This window comes from Nycticebus coucang, chromosome 2, assembly GCF_027406575.1.
Source record: "Nycticebus coucang isolate mNycCou1 chromosome 2, mNycCou1.pri, whole genome shotgun sequence".
Classification (NCBI taxonomy): domain Eukaryota; kingdom Metazoa; phylum Chordata; class Mammalia; order Primates; family Lorisidae; genus Nycticebus; species Nycticebus coucang.
Genome location: NC_069781.1, coordinates 152,236,683 through 152,253,931, shown reverse-complemented (window position 1 = coordinate 152,253,931; position 17,249 = coordinate 152,236,683). Strand labels below are relative to the sequence as shown.

Below are 17,249 nucleotides of genomic sequence, written 5' to 3'. Positions count from 1 at the left end.
ACATCTTTTTTTTTGGCCGGGGCTGGGTTTGAACCCGCCACCTCTGGCACATGGGGCTGGTGACCTACTCCTTTGAGCCACAGGTACCATCCGTGAACACATATTTGTACACGTGGCAGGAGTGTCTTTAGAAACTACCCCCAAGAAGTGCAGTCAGAAGTAAAGTCAAATTTAGTGGATACTGCCAAATTACCTACTGAAGTAGTTACCCCAATTTACATTCTCCCCAATGTACACCAGTAATACACAGTTCTTGTTTCTCTGCATAATGACCAAACTTGGTGCTATCAGAGTCCACATTTCCCCAATCTGATGAGAATGAAACATTCTTATTTTTATTAATATACTGAACTTCCTTAATATACTGAACTTCATTAATATACTGAATACTAGTAAGATTGAATACCTTTTCCTCTATCTATTAGCTATGTGAGTTTTGGCCTTTGTGAAGCCATATTGGTTACTCATTTTTAGTGGATGTTTGTTGAATAACTGTTTGTTAGTAGTTTTTTCTGTAATACTGGATACTGATCCTTGGTTAATTTTAGGCATGGTAAATATCTTGTCCCAATCTGCTCTTGATTTAATCCACTTAGTTTCTCATAGCAGAAAATAAATAATCTGAAGATTTTAAAAAATGAGTTTTTGAAAGGGAAATAAAACCAAAACTCAGGATTGTATTACTTGCATTAAAATGTTATTATGATGGTTCCACAATTTGACAGTTACTTCTAAAGTTTTCTGACACTTTACTGATTACTCTGCCTCTACTTTCTTCTTCCTAATAACTGCACTTCTGCGCCCTGTGTACTTCATACCTACGGCCAGGGGTGCCCCTCTCTCGGCAATGCCTTTTGTTCTTAGGCCTAAACACAATTCAGGATGGAGTTAAAGGTTAACAAATAGACTATAGCAAAAATACTACATTTCCTATTTTTAAGTGATTTTTTTTAACCATCGGGTCATAAATTTTGACACTGTTAATTTCCTCCAATGCCAACCATCTTTTTTCTATTAATCTTTAATAAGCCATAAAAGAAAATTCAATCAGAAGACACAAGTAGTAAGTATAATCAATTCATTTACACCAAAGATAGATAAAGCAACTTCTCCCACTCCTTTTAAACATTATTTCACCCTTTACTAAGAAATATTTACACATTCCATATATATTATGACACAAGTCTTATGCATATAGTTCTAAGTATGATACTACATAATTAATATTTTATTTACCCTTTCAATCTAGAGTGTCTCCTAAAGTTTACCAACATACTTCCTTACGTTTCTCCCAATATTACACCAAGTCATAGCCTTTGAAAGTAAACTCTTCCTGGATGGCGCCCATAGCTCAGTGGGTAGGGAATTGGCCACATACACCGAGGCTGACAGGTTTGAACCCAGCCAAAGCCAGCTAAAATCAACAATGATAACTGCAACAACAAAATAGCCGGGCGTTGGGGTGGGTCCCTGTAGTCCCAGCTACTTGGGAGGCTGAGGCAAGAGAATCGCTTAAGCCCAAGAGCTTGAGGTTGCTGTGAGCTGTGACGCCATAGCACTCTACTGAGGGCGAATAGTGAAACACTGTCTCAAAAAAAAAAAAAGTAAACTTTTCCATACAAATCCCTAATACAGGCTTGGCACCCGAAGCACAGTGCTTACGGCGCCGGCCACATACTGGCTGGCAGGTTTGAACCCAACCCAGGCCTGCTAAACAACGACAACTGCAGCCAAAAAATAGCCAGCTACTGTGGTGGGCATCTGTAGTCCCAGCTACTTGGGAGGCTGAGGCAAGAGAACTGCTTAAGCCCAAGAGTTTGAGGTTGCTGTGAGCTGTGACACCATAGCACTCTACTGAGGATGACATAGTGAGATTCTGTCTCAAAAAAATACAAATCCCTAATACAAATAGTTTCACCAAAGAAGTAAAATAAAATGAATATGAACTTGATGTAATAAAGGAAAAATATGACTCAGCTTTTAAATTTAGCATTCCGCAGGTACAAATGCTCAGAAAATGATGAACAGGGCGGTGCCTGTGGCTCAGTGAGTAGGGCGCCGGCCCCATATACCAAGGGTGGTGGGTTCAAACCCAGCCCCAGCTGAACTGCAACAAAAAAATAGCCGGGCGTTGTGGTGGGCGCCTGTAGTCCCAGCTGCTCGGGAGGCTGAGGCAAGAGAATCGCATAAGCCCAAGAGTTAGAGGTTGCTGTGAGCCGTGTGACGCCACGGCACTCTACCCGAGGGCGGTACAGTGAGACTCTGTCTCTACCAAAAAAAAAAAAAAAGAAAATGATGAACAAAGAGAATTCTTATGCTCACTACGATTTATGAGCTTTTATATTTGTCCCACCCTACTTGTCAAACTCAAACATAGTTACCTCTGCTCGGAACATCGCAGGATTCTAGTTAAGGATACATAGTTTCCTTCAACTGTCCCTTTGCTGACAGTTGGAACAGATTTTCTGCAAGCCACATACAAGGCACATGCTAACCAGTGAAGATCATTTCCCTGTGAAAGAAAAGAAAACGGATTCTTAGTAAATGATACACGTTGACATAAACAATTTTTTTTTTTTTTTTTTTTTTGAGACAGAGCCTCAAGCTGTCACCCTGGGTAGAGTGCTGTGGCATCACAGCAACCTCCAACTCCTGGGCTCAAGCGATTCTCCTGCCTCCGCCTCCCAAGTAGCTGGGACTACAGGTGCCCGCCACAACGGGCTATTTTTTGGTTGCAGCTGTCATTGTTGTTTGGCAGGCTCAGGCCGGATTCAAACCCACCAGCTCAGGTATATATGGCTGGCGCCTTAGCCGCTTGAGCCACAGGCGCTGAGCCGACATAAACAATTCTTAAGTTTAAATTCAAAGTGTTGTTCACATATTTGTGGGAAACGATTTTCCAGCGATGGCCACAATCCCTTGTGCTCTTCTTACAATGTGACACTGACCTTCTTCCACTGAGACGCAGGGATCTGTGTTCCCACCCCTTGATTAACTGGTTCAGCCAATAGCACAGGTGGATATAATGCTATGTAATTTCAAAGATTATAAAAGGCAATAAAGATTCCACCTGGTCCTCTCTCTCAGGGCACGTGCCTTGGGAGTCCTAAACCAACGTGTAAACACATGCTGGGAGAGCGCGCATAGTAGTTCTGTCACACAGCAAGAGAGATGACCCAGGGGGCCAGCTGGGCCAGCCCTTAGCTGGGCTGTGGCTTCCAGATGATGTACCAGTAACTGTAAAGCAGAAACATGACCTCCAGACTATGCCCTGACCAGAATATGTGGGCAAAATAAATTTTGTTATGTGACACTAAATTTTAGGGTAATTTGTCATATAGCCACAGTTACTGCAATAATACTGTTTACTTTTTTTTTTTTGAGACAGAGTCTCACTTTGTCACCCTCGGTAGAATGCTGTGGCATCACAGCTAACAGCAACCTCAAACTCTTGGGCTTAAGTGATTCTCTTGCTTACCTCAGCCTCTCAAGTAGCTGAGACTACAGGCACCTGCCACAACACCCAGCTATTTTTACTTTTTGGTTATAGCTGTCATTGTTTGGCAGGCCCAGGATGGATTTGAACTTACCAGCTCCGGTGTATGTGGCTGGCGCCCTAGGTGCCAAGCCTACTTACATATTTTTTAATCTTGCTCAAAGCCTAGAAAAGGGAAAGCAAAATTTAGCTGGAATATATCTAATCAAAACTTTTCATGAATAAAATTTATTTTTGTACCCATATAGACTACTGTGGATCCATTACTAGATATAATTCAAAGAAAATCATTTTTAAGGCATTATTTCTAAAAGATATCTTCATAATTCTTGGGAGTTTTTGTTTTATTTTTTTTTTGCACAGGATACAGTGCTGTGGTGTCAGCCCAGCTCATGGCAACCTCAAACAATCTTCCTGACTTAGCCTCCCAAGTAGCTGGGACAACAGGCGCCTGCCACCACATCCAGGCTAATTTTTTTTTTTTTTGGAGACAAAGTCTCACTTTGTGGTCCTCATTAGACTGCCGTGGTGTCATAGCACATAGCAACCTCAAATTCTTGGGCTCAAGTGATTCTCTTGCCTCCACCTCCTGAGTAGCTGGGACTACAGGCACCTGCCACAACACCTGGCTGTTTTTTAGAGAGGGAGGTCTCGCTCTTGCTCAGGCTGGTTTGGAACTCCTTAAGTGATCCAACCACCTCGGCCTCCCAGGTGCTAGAATTCCAGGTGTAAACTACTGCACCCAGCCCCAGCTAATTTTTCTATTTTTAGTAAAGAAGGGGTCTCCTTCCTGCTCAGGCTGGTCTGGAACTCCTGGTCTCAAGCGATCCTCCCACCTCACCTCCCAGAGTACTAGGATTACAGGCATGTGCCACAGGGCCCAGGACTTTCATAATTCATTTTTTTCCCCTAAGAAGTGATACAACTTTCTCTCCATATAAGAGCTGAACTAGAAGATGTCCTTTAATTTCAATATATCCAATGCTAATATAAATAGAAATGAGAGAAACTGGAAATTCTCCATTTTTCACATTTATACATAGACTAGCTTAAAAATCCAATTGTAGTTATTATAGATGTTCTATTTTCAAAAAAACCATATTAGTGTGTTAATTACATCTCTGGAAAGTGGTTTAAATTCTTGATCTACGGGTGGCGCCTGTGGCTCCACCGGCCACAGGGTGGCCAGCAGGGCACCGGCCCCATATGCCGAGGGTGGTGGGTTCAAACCCAGCCCCGGCCAAACTGCAACGAAAAAATAGCTGGGCGTTGTGGCGGGCGCCTGTAGTCCCAGCTACTCGGGAGGCTGAGGCAGGAGAATCGCCTAAGCCAAGGAGTTGGAGGTTGCTGTGAGCCGTATGACACCACGGCACTCTACCAAGGACAATAAAGTGAAACTCTGTCTCTACAAAAAAAAAAAATAATAAATTCTTGATCTACAAAGTCTCAAATTTAGTATTATAACTACTGACTTCCTCTACTATATTGAGATCTCTTAGAAATATAAAGTCAGTCACAGCATTAACCTATGTTTTAATAAAAGGTTTAAAGAAGTATATGTACACCACGGAGTATTATGCAGCCTTAAAGAAAGATAGAGACTTTACCTCTTTCATGTTTACAAGGATGGAGCTGGAACATATTCTTCTTAGTAAAGTATCTCAAGAATGGAAGAAAAAGTATCCAATGTACTCAGCTCTACTATGAAACTTATTTATAGCTCTCATATGAAAGCTATAACCCAATTATAACCTAAAAACATGGGTAACAGGGAAAGGGGAAAGGGAGGGGCAGAGGAGGGGGGAGGATGGGCGGAGGGAGGGTGATTGGTGAGACCACACCTACAGTGCATCTTAGAAGGGTACAGGTGAAACTTACTAAATGTAGAATATAAATGTTTTAACACAATAACTAAGAAAAATCCAGAAAGGCTATGTTAACCAGTGTGATGAAAATATGTCAAATTGTATATAAAACCAGCACATGGTACCCCATGATTGCATTAATGTACACAGCTATGATTTAACTTAAAAATTAATTAAATTTAAAAAAAGGTTTAAAGAAGGTAATCTACACTGATCTATTTTGGTTCTAGAGAATTCAGAACTACATCATTCTTAAAAACAAGAAAAGAATTAGTCTTACAAATGAGAATTTTATAGTGCTTAAAAAGACAAAACAGATGGGGTAGCTCTTTGTAATCTAGGCCCAGGAGGCAGCTTACAAGAGAAGAACAGACTCTGTGCCTGGTTTACCTTTGGTCCTACAAAATATTTGTTGGAAAAAGTCCACAACACTAAAAAGTAGCCATCTTCAAAATTAACAACTCATGGCCACATACTTACCAGATCAAGCACATCTGGTTACAAATTATGACTCTGCCCTATATTAGCTGTAACATAGTGTACAAATCACTTAGTCTCAGAGGCTCCGTTTTCATAGCTGATGGGGAGAATTTAGTGAATTACAGGTGTAAAGCACAGAAAGCAGAAACTAAAAGATAAATGATACATCCAGTATCTTATTAAACATCAGGAGCTTCAAATTCCACGTGCACTTCCACTAGCTTGACGGATATCGGGCTTTGTTCACTGCACTGTCCCCGGCACCCACAACACTGTGGAAATCACAGGTCCTCAGGACACAGTGGAGTAAAATGAATGTTTCATTTATTGGATAAACTGGGCTAATAAGCTGAGACTAAAGTCAGCAATCAAAAAAGAAAAATGGATAATTGCTTTTCCATTCTTGTGATACTTTACTAAGAAGAATGTGTTTCCACTCCATCTAGGAAATTACAAAAGATGTGAAGCACCGATCCAAGGTACTCAGTACTAATAGGAAGCCAGTCCACGATGCTCTCATGCGCGCCCACAGAGGAGAAAACCTCATTTTAATTCCAGTTGGGGGAGGGGTAAAGAGGGAAGCGGAGGGAGAGCGGTGGGGCTGTCTCACTGAACCGGCCCTGGGTGGGAGGCCTGGCACACCTTTTGTGTATGGCACAAAACTGCATCCTCTATGAACTGAAATCTAACACTTTAACTGTACCGTGATAATGCGCACATTAGCTAATTTACAGGATTACCCTGCGGGTAAAAAAGAACTCATTTGGAGGCACAAATCTCCCCTTCCGCAGGAGTCCTCTTTGCCTGACTACAGGAATGCTGGAGAGAGGAACAGGAACATGGCCTATTCAGCTGGACCAGCTGTAAAGCCTGGTCCAGGTGGTTCACGCCTGTAATCCTAGCACTCTGGGAGGCGAGGCCTGAGCAAAAGCAAGACCCCATCTCTACTAAAAATAGGAAAACTAGCCGAGTGTGGTGGGCGCCCGTAGTCCCAGATACTGGGGAGGCTGAGACCAGAGGATCACTTGAGCCCAGGAGTCTGAGGTTGCTGTGAGCTATGACAACGCGGCACTCAACCCCGGGGCAACTGAGACTGTCTCAAAAAAAAAAAAAAAAAAAAAAAAAAGAGCTTGGTGAACTTGAAAGCACTGTCCATGCGAGTGCTTAATGTGCCCAGAACAACCTATTACCTATTTAACCTTCAGAACAACTCTGTGAGATAGGTACAAATATCATCAGTTTACCTGTCACAAAACTGAGTTCTCCAGTGGGTCAGTAAATTCTCTAAAGTCACCCAGGTCTGTTAGGTTCTAAAGCCACCACAAATAACAATGGGGAGAGGGAACTAGTAATTGAATTAAAATTCTATGAAAGCAACTGCAAATAAAAAATAAACTCGGTCAAAAGGATGGTGACACCAGGCAAAAACACGATGTTATAGTTAATAACACCTTGGGTCGGCCTTCACGTCCTGGGCCTATTCTGCAAACTATACATATATAAAACTACCTTAGAGAAAATCCAAGGGCCTCAAGCTTCAACGCCACTCACGGAGGCAAACCGCAGATCAACAATCCGGACTTCCGCGTCGCCTCCCATTGGCCCCTGGAGGGGAGGTGCCGACGGAGTGGACCGCCACTGGCTAGAAGGGCCATTTTTCGCATTTGCAAACCCCGTCCGCAGAAAGGGACTTAACGTTCCCGAGTCACGGCGACTACGCGAATTCTGTGCCACGTTTAGGGCACCCCAAAGGTCCTCAAGGTAGTGACAGTCCCTATTCCTAGCGACGCACCGGGCCTGTGTCTACATCCGGGTGGGCAGACAGCGCATTTCCATTGGCTGGGGACGATCGGTCTGAATTTGTTTACACACACACACAAACACAGCCCCAAGCTCAACGACGCGTCTGCTCAAACCGACACCACGCCTGGGCAGGGCAACTGGGCGCAGCAGGGAAAGAACCGAGAAGCCCGGAGCCCCCGGCGCCGAGACCGGTTACTCGCTGCGCATCCAGGCCCTTCCCGTCCGGGCTCCACACCTGCACCTGCTCACCCCACCAGCCGGGTGGGGGAGGGAATCCAAGGGTCTCCAAGACCCATTTTCGAGTCGTGGCCCCAGCACGACCTCCACCCTCGCCGTGCTGCTTTAGGGCGAGAGGAGTTCCCCATTCTGGACCCGAGAGGGCAGAGCAGCGAGCCTCCCAGAGCCCCTTCCAACGCCGGGTCCGGGGCTGTGCGCACAGGGGACCCCGCCCCTGTCCCGCGGGGAGGGCGACCAGGCCCTGGGAGCCCCCTGCCCCCGCGCACCTCCAGCGTGTAGCTCTCGCTGATGCGCCGGTAGCTGCCCCAGGCCTCGGCCCGCGCCTCCTCGTCCATGTTGAGGCGCCTGCACAGCTCGTCAAACCGCAGCTGCGTCTGGGCGGTCGGGGACTCTGCAGGCTGCGCCTCGTCCCCCGCCTCGCCGTCCTCCTCCTCCTCCTCCTCCTCCGTGCCCGCCGCCGCCGGAGGGGCAGGGGGCGGCGGCGGCGACTGGTCACCTCCGGACGGCATGGCGCACCCGGGAGCCGGCCTCAGAGGCGGCGAGGGACCGGGCCCGCAGCCATTCAAACCGAGCCGCGCCCGCCCGCACCGAGCCTGCGCTGTCGCCTGCGCTGTCGCGACGCCCGGGGCGCGCACGGGCACCCGTAGTTCCGAGCACGGTCTTCTGGGAAGGGTAGTCCAGGCCGGGTCCATGGGAGCCAAAAAAAAAAAAAAAAAAGAAAAGAAAATCAGGTCGCATACCTTGAAATAAAGCGCCCCCTCTGCGTTTTAAATGCATACTCCCCAGGGTGACAGCGTTCAGCAAGTTACGGAGGAGAAGACGTCCGAGAAACACGGATGCGCGACGGCTCAGTATCCAGGCCGGTCCCAGAAACAATACTCCCCATCACCTGGAAGTACTTACCCAAAAAGCAAGCAAAAGAGCAAGGGCATGTCTGCCTAAGGGCAAATCTCACCATTTCCAGTTATTTCCTACGTTTTAATTTTATGTGAGCCTTTCAAGTAATTACTGGATTTTTTTTTTAGTGCAGTAATTCTTTTTTCCTATACAGCCAACTTACATCCATTGTGACATGTTTGTACTATCCTCAACCCCCCACTTGGTTTAACTTTATCTTTTTTGAATTTTTATTAGCGTTCTCTTTTTACATCTCTAGTAGAATTGAATCACTTTACTGCCAATCCTCTTGATTTATTCATGGGTATACATGTAGTGAGTATTGTTTTCAAGCTTGTGGAGCTGTAAGACATTTGCTATTTTGTTTTCTCAGTGGAATATGTAAACTGAGGGGGTAAGTGTGCTAGGACACAAGTAGTTTATGGAACTGCAACCGTAAGGGAGCAGAAATCTGCAGATGGGACACAAGCAGGTAAGATAAATAACAAGGTATCTCCAGAATAAATTTTGAGACAATGAACCCCTCTCCAAGAAACCTTCTGCAGATTTCACAGTAATTAGCAATGCGTTTGGAGTTGGATTTCTTTCTAACTGCTGAGTCTCAAGGTGATTATGGGGTCAACGCAAATGGTTTAAAATTTTTTTAAACTTCTGATTTAAAAACTCTAGCACTTTACATCTTTACATATATTTAGGCTGGAGATACTTGCTTTAAAATTATAATACTTCCTCATTTGGATACCATTATCAGCGCTTCACTGTGTTAAAGCAGGCTATTAAATGCCTGAGGTTGTCTCTCTTACCTCAGCCAACTGTAGCTCTTACCTCAGCAAACTAAGCTGAATTTAATGTAAACAGTAAAACAAAACTTAAACTCAACCAAGCAAAAACTACCAACTATCCTCTAATTGGGAATGTTCAACCAGATCATACCCAAATAAGGCAAACAGTTGGCCATAGTCAATTAAATAATTTCTTTACCTTGCTTCAGTGTTGCGTCTATAAAAGTTTGCTGCTTTTGTGGCAGAGTGGAGTTCTCTGAACCTCTTCTGGTTCTGAGTGCTGCCCAATGCATGAATTGTTCTTTGCTCAAATAGTCACTCAATTTATCTAAAGTGTTTTTCTTTCAACAACTAAGAGGAAAACTTGTTTATTGAGGTAAACTTATCTTTACTGCTTTTAAGTAAAATTTATTGTAATTTAAGTAATGTAATTGAAGTAAACTTATTGGTAATAAATCATTAAATATATTATTAAATATCCTTTGCTTGTTAATACCCATATTGTCCAAGCCTTTGTAACAGATTGTAAGTTACAAAAGTGCCCAGAACAACAAAACATTGCTGGTCTTACATGTTCTTCCTGAACTTGTCTTTCAACTGTCCAGGGATGGGGTTCTTTGAAATTACTTGGCTTCTGAGGCTTAGTCATAAAATGCAACAAATCCTTCACCTGCCTGGTACATGTACTCTCTCGGTCTCTCATTGTCTCACTATCTCTTAAATCATGCTTTAAACCCAGCCACTATATTGGGAGGAAACCTGGGTCACCCATTGTCAAAGATAAAGATGAACATTAGTTAAATTGGGAAAACAGGTTTTAATTCAGTAACTACTGACAGTAGGAATGTTCAGGAACTACTGACAGACTATAGGCAAAAGAGCTGACCTGCATTCTGATCTATACAGAGGTGACTGAACATGTTGAAGGGAGAATAAGGGATAGGGAGAGAGTAGAGCAAAAAGTTACAAAGTGTTGGTCAGTGTTACCGTGATCAGGCCAGTTGTGTCTTCTACCTGGCAATTATGAAAGTCGTGTGTTCTGTCCTCCACTGACAGTCAGGGGCTAAATCCTTCCTGATGATTTCAGGTCCTTGTGGAAGATACTCCTCTGAGTTGTAGGAGATACATACATACATATCTCAAAGGTACAGAGGAAGAATTCACAATTGTAAGCCCTTTTTAATAAATGTTCTAAAAATAGGAGGTCAGAGGCTTATCTTCAACTTTCAGGTAGAACAAATGGCAAATTCTAGCAGCATTGAGCTTTCTCAGGCTGACGTTTTAATGGGGAGTAGAGGAAGGACCTGAGGGACTTGGCCTTAGCTGCTAGAGTTTGGGTCTCTCTTAATGAAGAGGCTTGAAAAGAGTCTTTATGTGCTGAGAGTTCTGCACTTCTCACCATGTGGATATGGCCCAAGGCCCCTGACCCTAGCTGTGTTGAATGAGCCAGTTCAGAAACAGATCCTCCAGCCTTCAGTCAGGCTGTCTTAGCTGACTCTGAAATGCAGCAGAGATGAACCTTCCCACTGAGCCCTGCCCAAATTGTAGCAGCTGAAGTCTGTGGGTACAAGAAATGATTGTTCTTGTTTTAAGTTACTAAATCTTAGGTTGCCTTGTTATACAGCAATAAATAATCAGAACACTTAAGTGTAAAATATGTATGTGTTGATTATCATGAAAGAAAAATCATTTAATAATTGAATATTTTTCTTGGTAATTTTTTTTTTTTTTTTGAGATAGAGTCTCACTTTGTTGGTTCTAAGTCCAATGCCATGGTGCCAGCACAAAAACCTCAAACTCTTGGGCTCAAGTAATCCTCCTGAGGATCCTCAGGTCTCCAGAGTAGCTGGGACTACAGGCACTGCCACAAGGACTAGGTAGTTTTTCTATTGTAGTAGAGACAGGGTCTTACTCTTGCTCAGGCTGGTCTCTCACTCTCTCTCTCTTTTTTTTTGAGACAGAGTCTTACTATGTCACCCTCAGTAGTGTCATGGCATCACAGCTCACAGCAACCTCAAATTCTTGGGCTTAAGCAATTCTCTTGTCTCAGCCTCCCAAGTAGCTGGGACTATAGGCACCTGCCACAACGCCTGGCTATTTTTTTGTTGTTGTTGTAGTTGTCATTGTCGTTTGGCAGGCCTGGGCTGGGTTTGAGCCCTCAAGCATCAGTGAGGCTGGCCACTAGCTGCTGAGCTACAGGTGCTGAGCCTGTTCTCCCACTCTTGAACTCAAGCCATCTGCCTGCCTTGGCCTCCCAGAGCACTTGGATTACAGACATGAGCCATCATGCCTGGCCTGTATTGTTATTTTTTTATTTTTTTGTGTTTTGGGTCTTTTTGTATTTTTGATCCACAGTTGGTTGAATCCAAGGATCCTCTTGGTAATATTTATGTCTCCTCTAATCTCACCACACCAGCTTCCATTTTTTTAAACCTCAACAAACTAAACATAACAGAACACCTGGCATTAGAGATAGGTTTTAAGTCACAGGCACTTTTGATGAAGGAGGTTAACTGACTTGGTCATAGTTTTTGAACAGGTGCTAAAAGCTGAAGTTAGATTCCTAGGCTAGTCTTAGCAAAATTCTCCTCCCACAAACTGGAGTGGCTATTTTGTTTTTTATTTTATTTTATTATTTTTTTAATTTTGCTTTCAACTGGCTTTCACTCATCGTAGTTTAAAGTTTTTTATTTTTATTTTATTATTTTTTTCTGTTCTTCTTTTAGTGATGCTCTTGCCCTTAGCCTCCCAAGTAGCTAGAACTACAGGTGTCTGCCACAATGCCCAGCTTTTTTTGGTAGAGACGGGGTCTCACTCTGGCTGACTCTGGCTCAGGATGGCTCGAACCTCTGAGCTCAGGCAATCCACCTGCCTCGGCCTCCCAGAGTGCTGGGATTACAGGCATGAGCCACAACACTGGGCCGGGAGTGGCTATTTTGAAACACAGATCTGTCTTCCCTTGATTAACTGGTTTCCTGCTTAGTACAAAGTCTACATTTCCCACATCTACAGGTTCCCTGTCTCCTGCTCCTTCATCTTTACTGAAAATTACTCTCCCACACTTTCCTACTCTGAAATATCTATTAGTTATCTCCATTTAATTTACTCATAATACTTATAACCATAATGAATTATTTACGTTTGACTATTTCATGTCTATTTTCCTATGTTTTAAGTGATAGGAGAAGTGTCTGTTGGGTTCTGGGCCGTAATCTCAGTGCCTACTATAGTGACAGACGTTGAGTTGACTCTCCATAATATTTGTCAAAGGAATGATTACGATCATTGAGACTATCAGATTTTATAGATGTAAAATCCTTACTCTTATTATGATCTGATAGCCCAATAGAACGTCAAAGAACATCAATGCAGTAACCTAAAAATAAATTTTCCTTTGCATTATACGGTAGTCCCCACTATCTATAAGAGATTCTAGGACCCCAAGGATACCAAAATCTGTGGATGCTCAAGTCCTTTATATAAAATGCTGTAGGCTTGGTGCCTGTGGCTCAAGCAGCTAGGGCGCCAGCCACATACACCTGAGCTGGCAAGTTCAAATCCAGCCCGGGCCTGCCAGACAACAATGATGGCTGCAACCAAAAAAAAAAAAAAAAAAAATATATATATATATATATATATATAAGATTAGCATACAACCTATGCACATCCTCCCATATACTTTAAATCATATCTAGGTAATCTAGAATCATGCAAATGGTAAATAGTACACTGCATTATTTTTATTTGTATTATTATTATTTTTTGGAGACAGAGTCTTACTATGTTGCCCTCGGCAGAGTGCTGTGGTGTCACAGCTTACAGCAACTTCAAACTCTTGAGCTTAAGCGATTCTCTTGCCTCAGCATTTTGAGTAGCTGGGACTACAGGTGCCTGCCACAGTGCCCCGCTATTTGTTTGTTGTAGTTGTCATTATTGTTTGGCAGGCCCAGGCCAGGTTTGAACCTATCAGGCCCTGAGTATGTGGCCGGCACCCTAGCTGCTGAGCTACAGGCGCTCAGCTATTTGTATTATTTGTGATATTTGTGTTATTTGTATTATTGTGCTGTTTGTCTTATTTTTTGTTGTAAATTGTTGGGATTTTTTGTTTTGTTTTTTTTTTGTTTGTGAGGCAGAGTCTCTCTCTGTTACCCTGGGTAGAGTGCCGTGGCATCATAGCTCACAGCAACCTCAAACTCCTGGGCTTACCTGATCCTCCTACCTCAGCCTCCTGAGTAGTTGGGACTACAGGGACCTGCCACAATGCCCAGCTAGTTTTTCTATGTTTCATGGAGATGGGGTCTTGTTCTTGTTCAGGCTAGTCTCAAACTCCTGAGCTCAATCCATCCACCCACCTCGAACTCCCAAAGTATAAAGATTACAGACGTGAGCCACGGTGGCCATCCTGTATTGTTATTTTCACTGGTTTTTTCTTTTTCATTTTGTTTTTTGTATTTTTGGTTGGTTGGTTGAATCCAAGAATCCAAAACACACGGACGTGGAAGATGGACTGTATATATCATCTTTTTTGTTTGTTTGCTTTTAGACAGAGTCTCACTCTGTCATCTGGGGTAGAGTGCCATGATGTAATAGCTCACAGCAACCTCAAACTCTTGGCTTGAGTAATAATCCTCTTGCCCCAGCCTCTTGAGTAGCTGGGACTATAGGCATGGGCCACAACTTCTCGCTAGGCTTTTTTTCTATTTTTAGTAGAAATGATGTCTTACTCTTGCTCAGGCTGGTCTCGAACTCCTGAGCTCAAGCAATACAACTGCCTCAGCCTCCCAGAGAGTTGGGACTACAGGGGTGAGCCTGTATATATCATCTTTAAAAGATACGGCTTGGGGGCGGCGCCTGTGGCTCAGTCGGTAAGGCGCCGGCCCCATATACTGAGGATGACGCGTTCAAACCCAGCCCCGGCCAAACTGCAACCAAAAAATAGCCGGGTGTTGTGGTGGGCGCCTGTAGTCCCAGCTACTCGGGAGGCTGAGGCAAGAGAATCGCTTAAGCCCAGCAGTTGGAGGTTGTTGTGAGCTGTGTGAGGCCACAGCACTCTACCGAGGGCCATAAAGTGAGACCCTGTCTCTACAAAAAAAAAAGATACGGCTTGACTGTAAAACTTCACATAAGCCTTTTATACAACCACAGGGGTCTTCAAACTTTTTGGTTGTGTCTCCCTAAAGGAATTACCTCCTGACATATTTTAAAGTTGACATCTAAAATTTTTCATTAAAAGTTTGATTGGGGGCTGGGACCAGCCTCAGCAAGAGAGAGACGTCATCTCTACTAAAAACCGAAAAAAAAACTAGCAGGGAGTTGTGGCCCAAATTTTATCCTAATATATTTTGTGCTTAACACTACTTTATTATCTCTTTCATATTTCTCACCAGCAAAAATATACATTTAACCTCTTTTCTGGCTGGAACCATGGCGGCTGTTGAAGAGAAGAAAAAGAAGGTTCCTGCTGTGCCAGAAACCCTTAAGAAAAAGCGAAAGAATTTCGCAGAGCTGAAGATCAAGCATCTGAGAAAGAAGTGTGCCCAAAAGATGCTTCGAAAGACAAGGAGGAAGCTTATCTATGAAAAAGCTAAGCGTTATCATAAAGAATACAAGCAGGTGTACAGAACTGAGATTCAGATGGCAAGAAAAGCTGGCAACTTCTACGTACCTGTAGAACCCAAATTGGCATTTGTCATCAGGATCAGAGGTATCAGTGGTGCGAGTCCAAAGGTCCGAAAGGTGTTGCAGCTTCTTCGCCTTCGCCAGATCTTCAATGGAACTTTTGTTAAGCTCAATAAGGCTTCCATTAACGTGCTGAGGATTGTAGAACGGTATATTGCATGGGGGTAAGCCTGTTTTTTCCTTTGATATTGGCTATATAGCAAGGTGAATCTTAGATGTTTCAACAATGGTAACCTTATTGTTTGATAATTTCTATTTATATTTCAAGTACCCAAATCTGAAGTCAGTAAATGAGCTAATCTACAAGCGTGGTTATGGCAAAATCAATAAGAAACAAATTGCGTTGACTGATAACAGTTTGTGCGATCTCTTGGTAAATGTGGCATCATCTGCATGGAGGATCTGGGATCTGATTCATGAGATCTATACTGTTGGAAAACGCTTCAAAGAAGCAAATAACTTCTTGTGGCCCTTCAAGTTATCATCTCCACGGGGGGGAATGTAGAAAGAAACAACCCACTTTGTAGAAGGTGGAGATGCTGGTAACAGGGAAGACCAGATCAATCGGCTTATTAGAAGAATGAACTAAGGTATCTCCCCTGATTGTTTTTGTAATTTGGTCAGTTAATAAACAGTGACTGCTTTCAAATTGAAAAAAAAACATTATATATATATAATATTTATAATGTATATATATATACATTTAAATTAAATTTTTCAAGTTTCCTCCAGATTGATTGATGGAGACAGGGTCTTGCTCTGTTGCCCAGGCAAGCTGAAGTGCAGTGGTGTGACCATAGCTCACTGCAACCCCAAGGACCATAGGCTTATGCCATCATACCAGGCTAATTGTGAAAAAAGCTTTTCTTCTAAAGAGAGTCTTACTATGTTTTGGAGGCTGATCTTGAACTCCAGCATTCCTCCTACCTCACCCTTGCAAAGTGTTTGGATTATAGGCAAGAGCCACTATACCCAGTCCTGTTTTGTTTTGTTTTTAATGTTAGATTCATCGATTCATTGAGATCCAGTCATTGATTTACATGCAGTAAAATTCACTAAGGGTTTTATCAATTTTGACAAATACCTACAGTCATGTAACCACAACCAAGATATTGAATCAAAGTATTTTCACCACCCAAAAGAGTTCTAGCTCCCCTTAGTAAACTTCTTATCCATCTTCTGGAAACCCCTAATGAGTTTTTGTTCCATAGTTTTGGCTATTTTCCAGACCATCATATGGACACAATCATTTAACATGTAGCCTTTGAGTCTGGCTTCTTTTAACTTAGCATAATGCCCTCGAGATTCACTGAAGCTGTTGAACAGGAATCTGTTCCTTTTCGTAGATAAGTAGTATTTCATAGTATGAATGTGCCATTATTTATCTATTCACTGGTTGAAGAACTCATGGTTGTTTCCAATTTTTGATTATGAAAAGAACATTTATTGGCTTGAGTAATACATGTTTTTGTGTCAACACAAGTTGTCAATACTCTTGCTATGGAGTGAATTAGCTGGATGGAGTGAATTAACTGGGTGCAGTTGCACATGCTTATAACCCTAGCTACATGGGAAGCTGAGGCAAGAGAATTGCTTGTGCCTATAAGTTCAAGGCTACAGTTAGCTATGATTATGTTACTGTACTCAGTCTGGGCAATAGAGTGAGACCCCAACTATTAAAAACAATAAAGTGGGCCAGGGGCGGTGGCTCACTCCTATAATCCCAGTACTTTGGGAGTCCCAGGCAGGTGGATTGCTTGAGCTCAAGAGTTCCAGAACAGCCTGAGCAAGAGTGAGACCCCATCTCTACTAAAAATAGAACAAACTATCCAGGCATTGTGGTGGGTGCCTATAGTCTCAGCTACTCTGGAGGCTGAGGCAGGAGAATCACTGGAGCCCAAGAGTTTGAGGTTCCTGAGCTATGATGATGCCATCACACTCAACCTTTCTCAATAATAATAATAATAAAATCTTTCATCGGTTACCACTGATGTATTTTTTGTTCAGTTT

At 43.0% G+C, this 17,249-nt stretch overlaps 1 protein-coding gene and 1 pseudogene across 6 annotated transcripts in view; one reads left to right on the top strand and one right to left on the bottom strand.

Annotated features, from left to right (window-relative positions):
* The window catches only part of RBL2 (RB transcriptional corepressor like 2), an 80,210-nt gene extending 71,719 nt beyond the window's left edge, over positions 1-8,491 (bottom strand). For 3 of the 5 annotated variants that reach the window (XM_053601791.1, XM_053601802.1, XM_053601808.1), the window contains exons 1-2: positions 8,148-8,491; positions 2,382-2,512 (exon numbers count right to left, since the gene is read on the bottom strand). In XM_053601791.1, coding sequence (XP_053457766.1) covers positions 2,382-2,512; positions 8,148-8,390 — 374 coding nt within the window. In that variant the 5' untranslated portion in view covers positions 8,391-8,491. Of the gene's footprint in view, positions 1-2,381; positions 2,513-7,292; positions 7,575-8,147 lie in introns of those variants that run through there. The other 2 variants (XM_053601818.1, XM_053601829.1) reach the window with 2 other exon arrangements.
* A 111-nt stretch (positions 8,492-8,602) lies between these two features.
* Positions 8,603-16,640, top strand: LOC128593655 (60S ribosomal protein L7-like; annotated as a pseudogene). Its single transcript, XR_008382392.1, has 3 exons — positions 8,603-9,250; positions 14,948-15,407; positions 15,508-16,640. The product of XR_008382392.1 is annotated as a 60S ribosomal protein L7-like (transcript).
* Positions 16,641-17,249: the final 609 nt, after the last annotated feature.